Below are 10,959 nucleotides of genomic sequence, written 5' to 3'. Positions count from 1 at the left end.
CTCCGGCTCCATTTTCTCCGCCGCCGGGGGCCGGGGTCTCCTGTGGGGGGCCCCGCCGGTACCCCAGGTCTCCCTTCAGAGCCGGGGTGAACCCCTGGGGGAGCCAGGAGACGGGGAGACGGGCGGGGGTCGGGGCGGAGGGAGCAGCGGCCCCGGCGAGTTTGGGGGGAAGTAACCCGGCGGGGGAGGGGCGAGACGGGGAGGGGGCCTCTGGGCCCCCCCCACCATGGACGAGCGGCTGCTGGGGCCGCCCCCTCCAGGCGGGGGCCGGGGGGGCCTGGGGCTGGTGGGTGCGGAGCCTGGGGGCCCTGGCGAGCCTCCCGGTGGCGGCGACCCCGGTGGGGGTGGCGGGGGGGTCCCGGGAGGCCGAGGGAAGCAAGACATCGGGGACATTCTGCAGCAGATAATGACCATCACGGACCAGAGCCTGGACGAGGCCCAGGCCAAGTGAGTGCCCCGCCCCCACCCCACACAGACCGGCCGAAGCCCAGTCACAAGCTCGGGCTCGGAACCCCCAACTCCAGGATCCCACAGCTCTCTCCTCCTTGCTCCCGGAACCCCCAGATAAGTGACTCCTCTCAAACCTTTCTTCACCCCCAGGCCCTGAAACCTTAACGAGGGGGACCCCAGGTGGTCTCACCCCCTCTCCTAACCGCTCACTGACCCCCCAGCCCCCTGACCCACCCTTCCCTCTCCAGAGCCCCCTCTGGCTCCTCCCCCGACGCCCCACTCAGCCCGCCCCTCCCCTGCAGACCTGGGGCCTCCACACCCCTCCCCAGAGTTCCTGCCTCTCCCCTGGGCCAGGGCCCGGCCTCCCTGTGTCCTCACCCCCCCCCCCCCCCTGCTCAGCCCAGGACCCTCCACACACATCTCCGCTGATCCCTCCACTTTAGCTCGCACCCCCAACCCCTCTCTGGCACCTCAGACCGACTCTTCTCCCCAGTCTCCATCTCTTTCTGAAATCGACCTAGTCACCTTCATATCTGCAGTCACCCCACACTCCCCCTCTGCACCCTAGACCGCCTCCCACAGCCCCCAGCTGCCCACGGGGCCTTCAGGCTGCTGCCCCCACCTTCCCTCGGCGGCCGGTGCCAAGCAGCTTCCCCACGTCCCCATTTTGGGAGCTGATCTCGCCCCAAGAACCCCACCCCCAGCCCCTTTCTGCCCGCCTTCTTGTTCCCAGGCTCCCCCCACCCTCGTGGTCCCCCTGCACGTTCCTGTAGCTAAACTTTCCTCTCTTGTTCCTCCAAGGAAACACGCCCTGAACTGCCACCGAATGAAGCCAGCGCTCTTCAGCGTCCTGTGTGAGATCAAGGAGAAGACCGGTACGCGGGGACCGTTCCCCATACGCTCAGGCCAAGAGTTAGACAGCGTGGAGCCCCGAGGAGAGTGGGGGTCAGAGAGGTGTCCAGGGGGTACTGGGGAGGGAACCCAAGAAACTCGGGTCTCAGGAGGGCAGAGACCTGGGTGTGGGGGTCCCCGGGTCCCTAAGTCCACTCGCCCGCCCTAGGCCTCAGCATCCGGAGCTCCCAGGAGGAGGAGCCCGTGGACCCCCAGCTTATGCGCTTGGACAACATGCTTCTGGCAGAAGGTGTGGCTGGGCCTGAGAAAGGGGGGGGCTCCGCGGCGGCAGCTGCAGCCGCAGCAGCTTCCGGGGGCGGCGTGTCCCCTGACAACTCCATCGAACACTCGGACTATCGCAGCAAGCTCGCCCAGATCCGCCACATCTACCACTCGGAGCTGGAGAAGTATGAGCAGGTGAGGCGAGGTGGCTGGAGTGGGTGGCGGGGCTTCCTCAGGGGGGACCCCAAGGCCAAAGGGCTCCTCACAGCCCACCGGCCCCCCTGCAGGCATGCAACGAGTTCACGACCCACGTCATGAACCTGCTGAGGGAGCAGAGCCGCACGCGGCCCGTGGCGCCCAAGGAGATGGAGCGCATGGTGAGCATCATCCACCGGAAGTTCAGCGCCATCCAGATGCAGCTCAAGCAGAGCACCTGTGAGGCCGTCATGATCCTGCGCTCCCGGTTCCTGGACGCCAGGTGGGCCCAGGGGCCCAGGCTGCCCATCCCGGGCTCCTTCCCGTCCTCCAAGCCCCGGGCCGCCCCCAGGGCCCCGGGAGCCTGCAGCAGAGACCCTGCTGGCCGGCAGTCCTCACCGCCCTTCTCCCTCCTCTGTAGACGGAAACGCCGCAACTTCAGCAAACAGGCCACCGAGGTCCTAAATGAGTATTTCTACTCCCACCTGAGTAACCCGTATCCCAGTGAGGAGGCCAAGGAGGAGCTCGCCAAGAAGTGTGGCATCACCGTCTCTCAGGTACGGGAGGAGTTCGGCAGGAAGCCGGCGGCCCTGTGGACTGAGGGCCGTACGGAGGGGAGGTCTCCGGCTGACCCTCCTCTCTGCCCAACACCCCCCAGGTCTCCAACTGGTTTGGCAACAAGCGGATTCGCTATAAGAAAAACATCGGAAAGTTTCAAGAGGAGGCAAACATCTATGCCGTCAAGACCGCCGTGTCTGTCACCCAGGGGGGCCACAGCCGCACCAGCTCCCCGACACCCCCTTCCTCCGCAGGTGGAGCCCTCGGCCAGCCTGGCTGGCTGCTTTGCACACTTCCTGCTTTTGTTCCCACTTCCTGTCTAGGCAGGATCATAGGGTGGGGGCTTCTGGGGGTAACAGACCAAGCTGAGATGGGGTGGGGATGTCAGGGACACAGGCCACTCCAGCCGAGTTAGTCTTGCCTCTTGTCCAGCCGGTGGCCGGGAGGCTCAGAAGCTGGCCCTTGAAGCTGGTGTTGCCCTGTGGAATGTGTGCGCAGCGGCACCCCCCACAGGGCTAGTTCCAAGGGCTTTTAGGAAACGGTGGTGTGTCTGTCTGCCACACAGACTGTTTTCGTCCCTAATTCCTTCTCTGCTCCCCCAAGGCTCTGGCGGATCTTTCAACCTCTCAGGATCCGGAGACATGTTTCTGGGGATGCCCGGGCTCAACGGAGACTCCTACCCTGCCTCCCAGGTCAGATGCCCCTCTCCGAGCGGGGAGCAGGTTCCCCGCCTTCAGCACGCCAGCGGTTCCTTCCGAGGCGTCTCACTGTCATGCCTGCCTTTGTGCCTGTAGGTGGAATCACTCCGACACGCGATGGGCCCCGGGGGCTACGGAGATAGCCTCGGGGGAGGCCAGATGTACAGCCCCCGGGAAATGAGGGTGAGCGGACCCCTGCAGCCCCCCACCTCCCCAGCACCAGTGCCTTCCTGGCAGCACTGCCCCCACTAGGTTCAGAGCTTCACCCCAACTGTCTTCTTTCCAGGCGAACGGCGGCTGGCAGGAGGCTGTGACCCCGTCCTCAGTGACGTCCCCAACAGAGGGGCCAGGGAGCGTTCATTCCGACACTTCCAACTGATCTCACCCCTCGGCCACAGGGTGGGGGCTCAGAGGTGACTCTTGACGAGAGGACAAAGGCATCCAGAGGACAAGCCCCAGACACAGGAGAAGCACAAGACGGAGAAGGGCAAATGGGGTCGCCCTACCCCAGCCGACTCAGTGCTGGGGTTGCTGAGTACATGGCAAGGAGAAGGGGGTCCCCTAAGGGGAAGGTGGGGTCTGTCTCCCCTTTTTTCCCTTCTTTTCAAGCTTTTTCTCTCCCCATTTCTCACACAGAAACACACCCAGAATCCTATCTTTCAGGTCCTCTCTCATAGACACATACACGACTATTCCGTTTCTCTTCCTCTTTCTCTTTTTCTCTCTCTCTCTCTCTGGGTTCACCCATTCTCCCTCCCCCACCCCTTATCTGCTCTGGGATCTGTGGAGACGCCAGCCTTGCCCTACCTACCAGAGATGCCAAAAATGGGGACACAACTTCTGGACAGATGACCTGGCCACGCCCCAGGCCTCCCCCCTCCCCCTCCAGACGGCTTTATTACCTCATATGCAGCTCATCTTAAACCAATAGAATTGCTCGGTGAACGAGAGTGTCTGACTCAGATATCTACCTCGAGGGAGTTTCTGCTACTTTAGGGAATTGGGAATTGTTAACTGGGTGTGGGGTTTGAACCTTCTTTTTTAGGGAAGAAAAAATCCCTGGGATCCATCTGTATTTTGGGGGTGTTTTGTTGTTGGTTCTTCATTTTTAATTGCGTTTGGGGAAGTAGATGTTTTTATATGTTGATTTCTTTTTATCTTAATTACTGGCTTTCCCTTATTAGGGGTGATAGTGAAAGGGGTTATGATAAGAGAAAGGGGAGCCAGCAGAAGGCCCGGCTGGCTCCTGTCCACGGAAGTCATGGAGCAGGGCGCCACGCCCGCCCCCCAGATCACTTAGGTCCCCTCCTCTGCTTTAAAACCCCAGGAGTTCTCTGCTGCTGAGGCAGCTGCTGCTGCCCGTGGTGGGGAGGCAGCTGGGCGCTTGCTTGGTGGCCTGTTCTCCCTCCTCGCTCAACCCTTGGGCAGGGCTGGGCACAGTCACTTGGAGGCAGTGCCACCTTCCCCTGTGACATGTCTTTTTTTTTTTTAAAACTATGCAGGTTGGAGGGGAGAAGGGGGAAGGGTTATTGTGAAATAAGTATGGGTTGGGATGCTTGTGTATGTATCTCCCTCAATTTCCCCAGAAATGAGGTATCTTTGTTCTCAGTCCAAAATCATGAGGGTAGGGAGAGGACAGAGGCTGCAAAAAGCCAGGTACAGAGGAAGTCCGGTCACTGCTGCCCCATCCTTGGCCCTGAACCCCTCCAACATCGCCAGGATTTCACAGACTGTCACCGTGGGAACCCCTCCCGGCAAAGACCCAGCAGGACCGTGGGCAGGTTGGGACTGATGGGTGGGGGGCGGGAGGCACGGGCACGGGTTTGGGCAGTTCTCTCCTCACTTGTAAACTTATAGTTTCGCAGGAAAAAAAAAAACAGTTTTAAATAAAGAAATTTTCCCCCTGGGTTTAGTTGAGAATTATTTTCAAAAACAAGAAACCCCAGGAAGAATCTTTCTCTTCATAAAAGCACAAAAGGCTTTTCCCTGAGTCTACCAGCCTTGCCCTCACCACCCAGGCCCCATGTTTCAGCCGGGCCTCTGCCATGGGAGACGGCCTGGCCTGAACCGTTTGGCCTGGCAACCTTGTGTCCGAAGATGGGCTCCAGTGACCCACCAGGTAGCCCTCGGCAGACTGATGGTCAGGTTGGGGGTCCCGAGGGCCTGAGAGGCCCTAGAAGATGCACTCCCCACCCCCACGAATGTGGCAGTGCCAGGGGTGGGGTGATCGCTGTTTCTAGTATCTGAAGGACTCTTATCCGAGAGTCATGAATTCCTAGCATTCCCTGTGCCAGGACAGGACCGGGAGATGGGGGCAGGGGAGAGGGTACAGCCCCACCTAGGGCAGTGGCCACAGCAGCGAGGGGCAGACAGCCAGGAGCCTGGACAGGAGGCAGGATGGCGGCAGGGGCAACGGCTGGAGCCTGGGTGCTGGTCCTCGGTCTGTGGGGTGAGCCACTGCCCCCACCTGTGGAAGGCGCTCGGCCCCTCCCAGGTCTTCCCCGGACCCTAACGCTCCCCCAGTTCCCTTGCCCACCCTGTGCCAGTCTCACCAGCCCGCCTCCCTCCAGCCCCTCCACCTTGCTGCCCTCTCCCAGGGACAGTGGCAGGCTGTCAAAACGTCACAGCCCCGATCGGGAAACCGCTGGTGCTCAAGTGTAAGGGTGCTCCCAGGAAGCCACCCCAGCAGCTGGAATGGAAACTGGTAAGTGGGGCTCCGGGCACAGCCTCCCCAGCTCCAGCCTCAGGATCCTTCCCCAAAGGGCGTGCGTGACGCGGGCCTCTCCTCTGTCCCCAGCACACAGGCAGGACAGAAGCCTGGAAGGTCCTGTCTCCCCAGGGAAGCCCCTGGGACAGCGTGGCTCGAGTCCTCCCCAATGGCTCCCTCCTCCTGCCGGCTGTGGGGATCCCGGATGAGGGGACTTTCCGGTGCCGGGCCATGAGCCGGAAAGGAAAGGAGATCAAGTCCAACTACCAAGTCCGAGTCTACCGTAAGGGCTCCAGGGCTCCCCCAAGGCCCACCCCTCATTTAAGGAAGAGCCTTCACCCCCAGCCCTCGACTCCTTGGCTGGCCCTGGGGGTGGGAGTCTTCAAAGCCCCAGCTTTTGATGGGAGTTTTCCCTCCTCAGAGATCCCTGGGAAGCCAGAAATTGTCGATCCCGCCTCGGAACTCAAGGCTGGTGTCCCCAATAAGGTAGCGGAAGAAAGGGGAGCAGAGTGGTCCTGAGAATGGGACGGGTAGCCGGGGACGTGCGTGTGGCGTCTCTTACTTTCAAAGCTGATAAGGTCACTCTTTCCCCAGGTGGGGACATGTGTGTCTGAGGGGGGCTACCCTGCAGGGACTCTTAGCTGGCACTTAGACGGGAAGCCCCTGATACCTGACGGCAAAGGTGAGTCCCAAGCTTCCCCTCCCAGCTGCCTTTTTCTGATCCCTCCCACACACACCCTGGGACACCTGCCTCTCCCTCCACCTTAGGCGTGTCTGTGAAGGAAGAGACCAGGAGACACCCTGAGACAGGGCTTTTCACACTCCAGTCAGAGCTGACGGTGACCCCAGCGCAGGGGGGAGCACCCCACCCCTCCTTCTCCTGTAGCTTCAGCCCCGGCCGTCCCCGGCGCAGAGCCCTGCACACAGCCCCCATCCAGCTCAGCGTCCATGGCGAGCCCAGAGGTGGGTGAGTACCTTCTGAAAGTATGGCCACCGGGCTGCACAGTGGTGTAACTCTCAGCCTCATGCCTCCCCAGCCCCGGAGCCTGTGCCTCCAGAGGTCCAACTGGTGGTGGAGCCGGAAGGCGGAGCAGTGGCTCCTGGTGGTACTGTGACCCTGACCTGTGAGGTCTCCTCCCAGCCCCCTCCTCAAATCCACTGGGTCAAGGACGTGAGTGACCTGGGGAGGGGCTGGGAGGCAGAGATGTAACTGGCAACCGGGAGGGCAGGGAGCGCATGCAGAGGCCGGCAAGGAGCTGGGGAAGAAGACAGGGTATCTGAGGATGTGGACCGAGATAGGCTAGGAGATGCATGGACTTGGGTTGTAATAGCCTCCTGTCCACCTCCCCCCATCCAGGGCACCCCCCTGCCCCTTCCCCCCAGTCCAGTGCTGCTCCTCCCTGAGGTAGGGCCTCAGGATCAAGGAACCTACAGCTGTGTGGCCACCCACCCCAGCCACGGGCCCCAGGAGAGCCGTGCTGTCAGCATCAGCATCATCGGTGAGGAGACCTCTCCCCACACCCCAGGGGCCTGTGCAGGCTCCAGTTACCTACCCCATTCTGGCACTGTCCCCCAGAGCCACCCCACTCCACCCTCTGTGCACCCACGCCCAGGCCTGTCCCCCAGAGCCACCCTCCTCCGCCCTCAGTGCACCCACACCCAGGCCTCGGCTACCCCCCCAAACCCTACCAAGAGAGCAGCCCAGCCTGTCCCCTCCCGACTCTGAGCTAAAAAAAGGAAACACTCCGGGAGCCCTCCCAGCCTGACGCCTTCCTTTCTGACTTTCTCTGACTCTGTTTCCAGAAACAGGCGAGGAGGGGCCAACTGCAGGTGAGGGGCTGGAGCAGGTCAGAGGAGCAGACACACCCCAATGTGAGTGGGGGAACAGTCAACAAGAAAGGAGGGTGGGGCTGGGCCCTCAACCTCCCCTTTCCCTACAGGCTCTGTGGGAGGGCCTGGGCTGGGAACTATAGCCCTGGCCCTGGGGATCCTGGGAGGCCTGGGGGCAGCCGCCCTGCTCATTGGGGTCATCCTGTGGCAAAGGCGCCGCCGCCGAGGAGAGGAGAGGTGAGTGGAGGAAGCTGGACACCTGGTCTTGGGCTTCCAGGCAGCAAGGGGGAGGGGGGGGAAGAGTGCAGGGCCATGTGCAGAGCTCTCCCCACGCCTCCCCAGGAAGGCCCCAGAAAACCAGGAGGAGGAGGAGGAGCGGGCAGAGCTCCGTCAGTCCCAGGAGCCCGATGCCGCCGAAAGCAGCGCAGGAGGGCCTTGAGGGGCCCTGGCCACCCCATCCCTCAGCTCCCTTTTCTTTTCCCTACACTGTTTTGGCCCCAGACCATTTCTCCCTTGTATAACCTCTACTCACCTCACCTAACTCCCTTTCACAACCAGAGCCTCCTACAAATAGCGATGAGTAAACACCTGACATAACCTTGCTCCCTTTGCTCTTGTGTGTGTGTGTGAGAGAGAGAGAGAGAAACCCTCACTCCCTACAGCCCTGAGGACGTCCCCACACCACACCAACACCCACCCAAAGTGGGGGATGTTCCGGATGGGGAGGAAGGGGAGGACGGGGAGGAAGGCAAAGGTGCGCAGAGTTCCCATCAATACATCTCAGCTTGTTTATTGAGTCTGTGATAAAGGGGTCAGTGAGGAGAAGGGAGCATTGAGTCAGAACCCACAGTAGGTACTGGGGAGAGAAAATTAAATTAAATCAAGGGAGAAGTCGGGGAGAGTCAGAGGGAGCTTTGCCCACCTTTCAAAATCAAATCAAGAAATGGGAACGCACAGGATGAGGAAGGAGAAACAGACCTTCTCTTCAGCCCCCTCCTCTCCCAGCGCTGGGAGGCGCTGCTGCGGGTGAGTGCGAGAGCGTGCGCAGTCGGAGGATGCTTCTCCGTCCTGTGGCCCTCTGCGCAGATGCACTCCTCACACACCCGCCTGGAGAGTGGCCAGCAGAAGTGGAGGGGTTGGGGGGAGGGCCCAGGAGTGAGGAAGGGTCAGCAGGGACCCCCAATACTGATTCTCCTCTGGCTGGAGGTGGGCAGAAAGGAGACATGGCTCAAATACTGAGCAGCCAGAAAAAGAAGAAAATGGCGAGAAACAGGAAGAGGGAGTCCTGCCAGCTGGAGGCCGGGTGACCCTGTCCCAGATCCACACCTGGAGGAGAAAGGAAAGCTGTGGCAGAAGCATCCACTCCGGGGCCAGGAGGGGCTTGAGGGGATTGGGGGGGGGGGCCTCCCTGGCAGGGGATGAGGGATGGCTCTTACCTGCACCCCGGCGGAACGGCTCATGGGTATTGAAGACAGTGGTGAAAAATCCAAAGGGAAAAGCACCCACACCGAATGAGAAGTGAAAGGCCCCGGTATCGCCGAATGGCTGGAAGCCCTACGGAGGCAGAGAACGTCAGGGTGGGCTGCGCGAGGCCTTAGCAAGGGCGGACACCATCAGACCAGACTCACCCCTCTGCTCTCGGGAGCTGGCCGCTGGCCCTGGGGGCGGGGTGGGGTTTTCAATCTGAGGAAGAAGAGAGGGCCATCACCAGGACATGTCTCCACCTCCACACCCCCTTCCAGGGAGGAAGGCTCCCCTTCCCGCAGCACCTCCTCTCTCTCACCTGGGGTCCTGGGGCTTCTGGCTCCCTCGCCCATAGAGGGGGACAACCTTTTCTCGGCTGATGCCAGCTTTACACACTGGGCACTCTTGCCGCTCTGGCCGTGTCTCCAGCCACTGGGGGGAAAAATGAAGTGGTTGCCAGTATACAGCAGGTCCTCCAGCTCCTCAGACCTCCCCATCTCCCTCTTCATCTCTTCCGAGTACGCACCTGATGAAGACAGGGCCAACTGGATGGGGGGAAAAAAAAGGTCAAACTAGCTACAGGAAAGGGAGACACAGACCCGACCTCAGGGTCCCCCTAACGCCCAATTCCCAGGTACCACCCGCTGTGTCTTTTCATATTGTCTGCCGCCTCCACCATGCCAGCCAACCTGGCCTTCCTGCTTTTCTAATCTCCCAGCACAAAGTTCCATCCACCCTCAAAACGCTTCCCCGCCCCCCGCCCCCCGCCCCCACCCCCCCCCCACCCCCGCCACACACACACACTCATTCCCTCCCTTCTCCTTTTGACTTAACTTTCAATTATTTCCAACAACCCCTTTCCAGGTCTCCTCCTTCAGTCCCAGCCCCATCCTTGCCCACATCCATCACTCCCAAACCTAACCTCGTAACTAGCACCACCCGCCCCACACCTTTTCCTCTCTTCCAGGCACATCAAGCCCCGATTGCCACAATCCTGCAACCTATTAGGGCCGGCCCTCCAAGTGCCCTTGTCCCCCGGGCACCCCGCCCCTGACAGAGCTCACCCGAAAGTGGTCCCGCATTCCCCAGCTCTCCCCAACTCAGCTAATGCCTGCCCTGTCCACTGGGTCTAATGCGCCCCCGCCTGCATGGCTAGGGCCCCTCTCTCAGCTGGGGTAAGGTGGCTCGGGTCGCCCCTATACAGATGGGCGCCGTCCACCCTCCCCCCGTTTCTCCGAAACACACCATCGCTCCAGCTCCCAGCTCCTGTGCCTCCGCTGGTCACAGGTCTGTTCGTACAGACGTGACCCTCCCACCCTCACACACCTGGAAAGACCGGAATCACCCATGGGGCTGTGCCCTCCGATTACCCGTATGATGCGTGACCCCAGCCTCCCCCGTACGGAGGTGAGCCCCACTCCTCTCGCCCGCTCCCCGGTTCTCACCAGTACAGGTGGCCACACATACTGATCACAGCCTCCCGAGCCGTCTCCAGACAGATGTTACATTCGAAGGTCGCGCCCGCCCCGCCCCGCTCGCAGTTTGGCCCTTCGGGGCCCCCATGCTCCTCCTCCGCTGCTGCCATGGCCCGTTCGGTGTCGCCCCCACGCACCCCGAAGTCCCCGCAAACACACAAATACAAGCCCCAACAAACAAGAAACCGCCTCCCGCTCACGATCGTTGGGGAGGCTTCAAGGTTTTTTCATCACGATTGGTCTGAGCGCCTGCCAATCACACAGGATGCACCATAAAGGATTGGTCCAGAGGCCGGGGAGGAAGAGGTTGGCGCGGCCCTGCCCTTGCACTATGACTATTGGCTCTCGCAGTCGCCGTCGCCGTCGCGGGCGTGCTCTGCCATTCGCCCGTCGCCGGGCCAGGGAAGCTTTATTCGTCTGGGCAGCTGCCAGTCATATCCCAAGGCCAGAAGCAATTGGTTCGGGACTG

At 61.4% G+C, this 10,959-nt stretch overlaps 3 protein-coding genes across 15 annotated transcripts; 2 read left to right on the top strand and 1 right to left on the bottom strand.

The window, feature by feature from the left end:
• Positions 1 to 226: 226 nt before the first annotated feature.
• Positions 227 to 4,922, top strand: PBX2 (PBX homeobox 2; the record flags this gene model as incomplete). Its single annotated transcript, XM_081093806.1, has 9 exons — positions 227 to 447; positions 1,252 to 1,325; positions 1,511 to 1,758; positions 1,851 to 2,041; positions 2,180 to 2,315; positions 2,417 to 2,570; positions 2,920 to 3,008; positions 3,111 to 3,197; positions 3,301 to 4,922. 9 exons carry the CDS (start codon positions 227 to 229, stop codon positions 3,391 to 3,393), a joined length of 1,293 nt encoding a protein of 430 aa, XP_080949932.1. The 3' UTR covers positions 3,394 to 4,922.
• Positions 4,923 to 5,317: 395 nt separating this feature from the next.
• AGER (advanced glycosylation end-product specific receptor) lies at positions 5,318 to 8,342 on the top strand. 13 transcript variants are annotated; one of them, XR_013996127.1, is made up of 11 exons: positions 5,318 to 5,463; positions 5,612 to 5,718; positions 5,812 to 6,004; positions 6,143 to 6,207; positions 6,316 to 6,403; positions 6,490 to 6,684; positions 6,759 to 6,892; positions 7,079 to 7,220; positions 7,525 to 7,568; positions 7,662 to 7,788; positions 7,894 to 8,154. XR_013996127.1 is itself a non-coding variant. In XM_081093802.1 (11 exons), exons 1-11 carry the CDS (start codon positions 5,412 to 5,414, stop codon positions 7,988 to 7,990), a joined length of 1,185 nt encoding a protein of 394 aa, XP_080949928.1. In that variant the 5' UTR covers positions 5,318 to 5,411; the 3' UTR covers positions 7,991 to 8,342. The 13 variants fall into 13 exon arrangements, 12 of the variants coding, with proteins under 12 accessions (XP_080949928.1, XP_080949925.1, XP_080949923.1 ...); XM_081093802.1 differs by having other exon boundaries at positions 5,854 to 6,004; positions 7,525 to 7,551; positions 7,894 to 8,342; XM_081093799.1 differs by having other exon boundaries at positions 7,525 to 7,551; positions 7,894 to 8,342.
• On the bottom strand, positions 8,316 to 10,872 carry RNF5 (ring finger protein 5). The gene is made up of 6 exons (XM_081093805.1): positions 10,461 to 10,872; positions 9,542 to 9,560; positions 9,335 to 9,447; positions 9,180 to 9,234; positions 8,988 to 9,105; positions 8,316 to 8,877 (listed from the first exon to the last, which is right to left on the bottom strand). The coding sequence occupies exons 1-6, from the start codon at positions 10,598 to 10,600 to the stop codon at positions 8,780 to 8,782; spliced, it is 543 nt and encodes a 180-aa protein (XP_080949931.1). The 5' UTR covers positions 10,601 to 10,872; the 3' UTR covers positions 8,316 to 8,779.
• Positions 10,873 to 10,959: the final 87 nt, after the last annotated feature.

Source organism: Myotis nattereri (assembly GCF_964212035.1).
Source record: "Myotis nattereri genome assembly, chromosome: 6".
Classification (NCBI taxonomy): Eukaryota; Metazoa; Chordata; class Mammalia; order Chiroptera; family Vespertilionidae; genus Myotis; species Myotis nattereri.
Note: the sequence above shows the minus strand (reverse complement) of the source record. Positions and strands in the feature narration are given on the sequence as shown.

What these genes read in the sequence shown, in the direction of transcription:
- AGER (XM_081093792.1), top strand. Translation starts at nt 5,412, where the DNA reads ATGGCGGCAGGGGCAACGGCTGGAGCCTGGGTGCTGGTCCTCGGTCTG. An exon ending in GCTGGTCCTCGGTCTGTGGG is followed by an intron (nt 5,464 to 5,611) that starts GTGAGCCACTGC and finishes GCCCTCTCCCAG; the next exon opens with GGACAGTGGCAGGCTGTCAA. An exon ending in CGAGGAGGGGCCAACTGCAG is followed by an intron (nt 7,552 to 7,661) that starts GTGAGGGGCTGG and finishes CTTTCCCTACAG; the next exon opens with GCTCTGTGGGAGGGCCTGGG.
- RNF5 (XM_081093805.1), bottom strand. Translation starts at nt 10,600, where the DNA reads ATGGCAGCAGCGGAGGAGGAGCATGGGGGCCCCGAAGGGCCAAACTGC. An exon ending in CAGCTCCCGAGAGCAGAGGG is followed by an intron (nt 9,106 to 9,179) that starts GTGAGTCTGGTC and finishes CTGCCTCCGTAG; the next exon opens with GGCTTCCAGCCATTCGGCGA. An exon ending in GCCGTTCCGCCGGGGTGCAG is followed by an intron (nt 8,878 to 8,987) that starts GTAAGAGCCATC and finishes TTTCTCCTCCAG; the next exon opens with GTGTGGATCTGGGACAGGGT.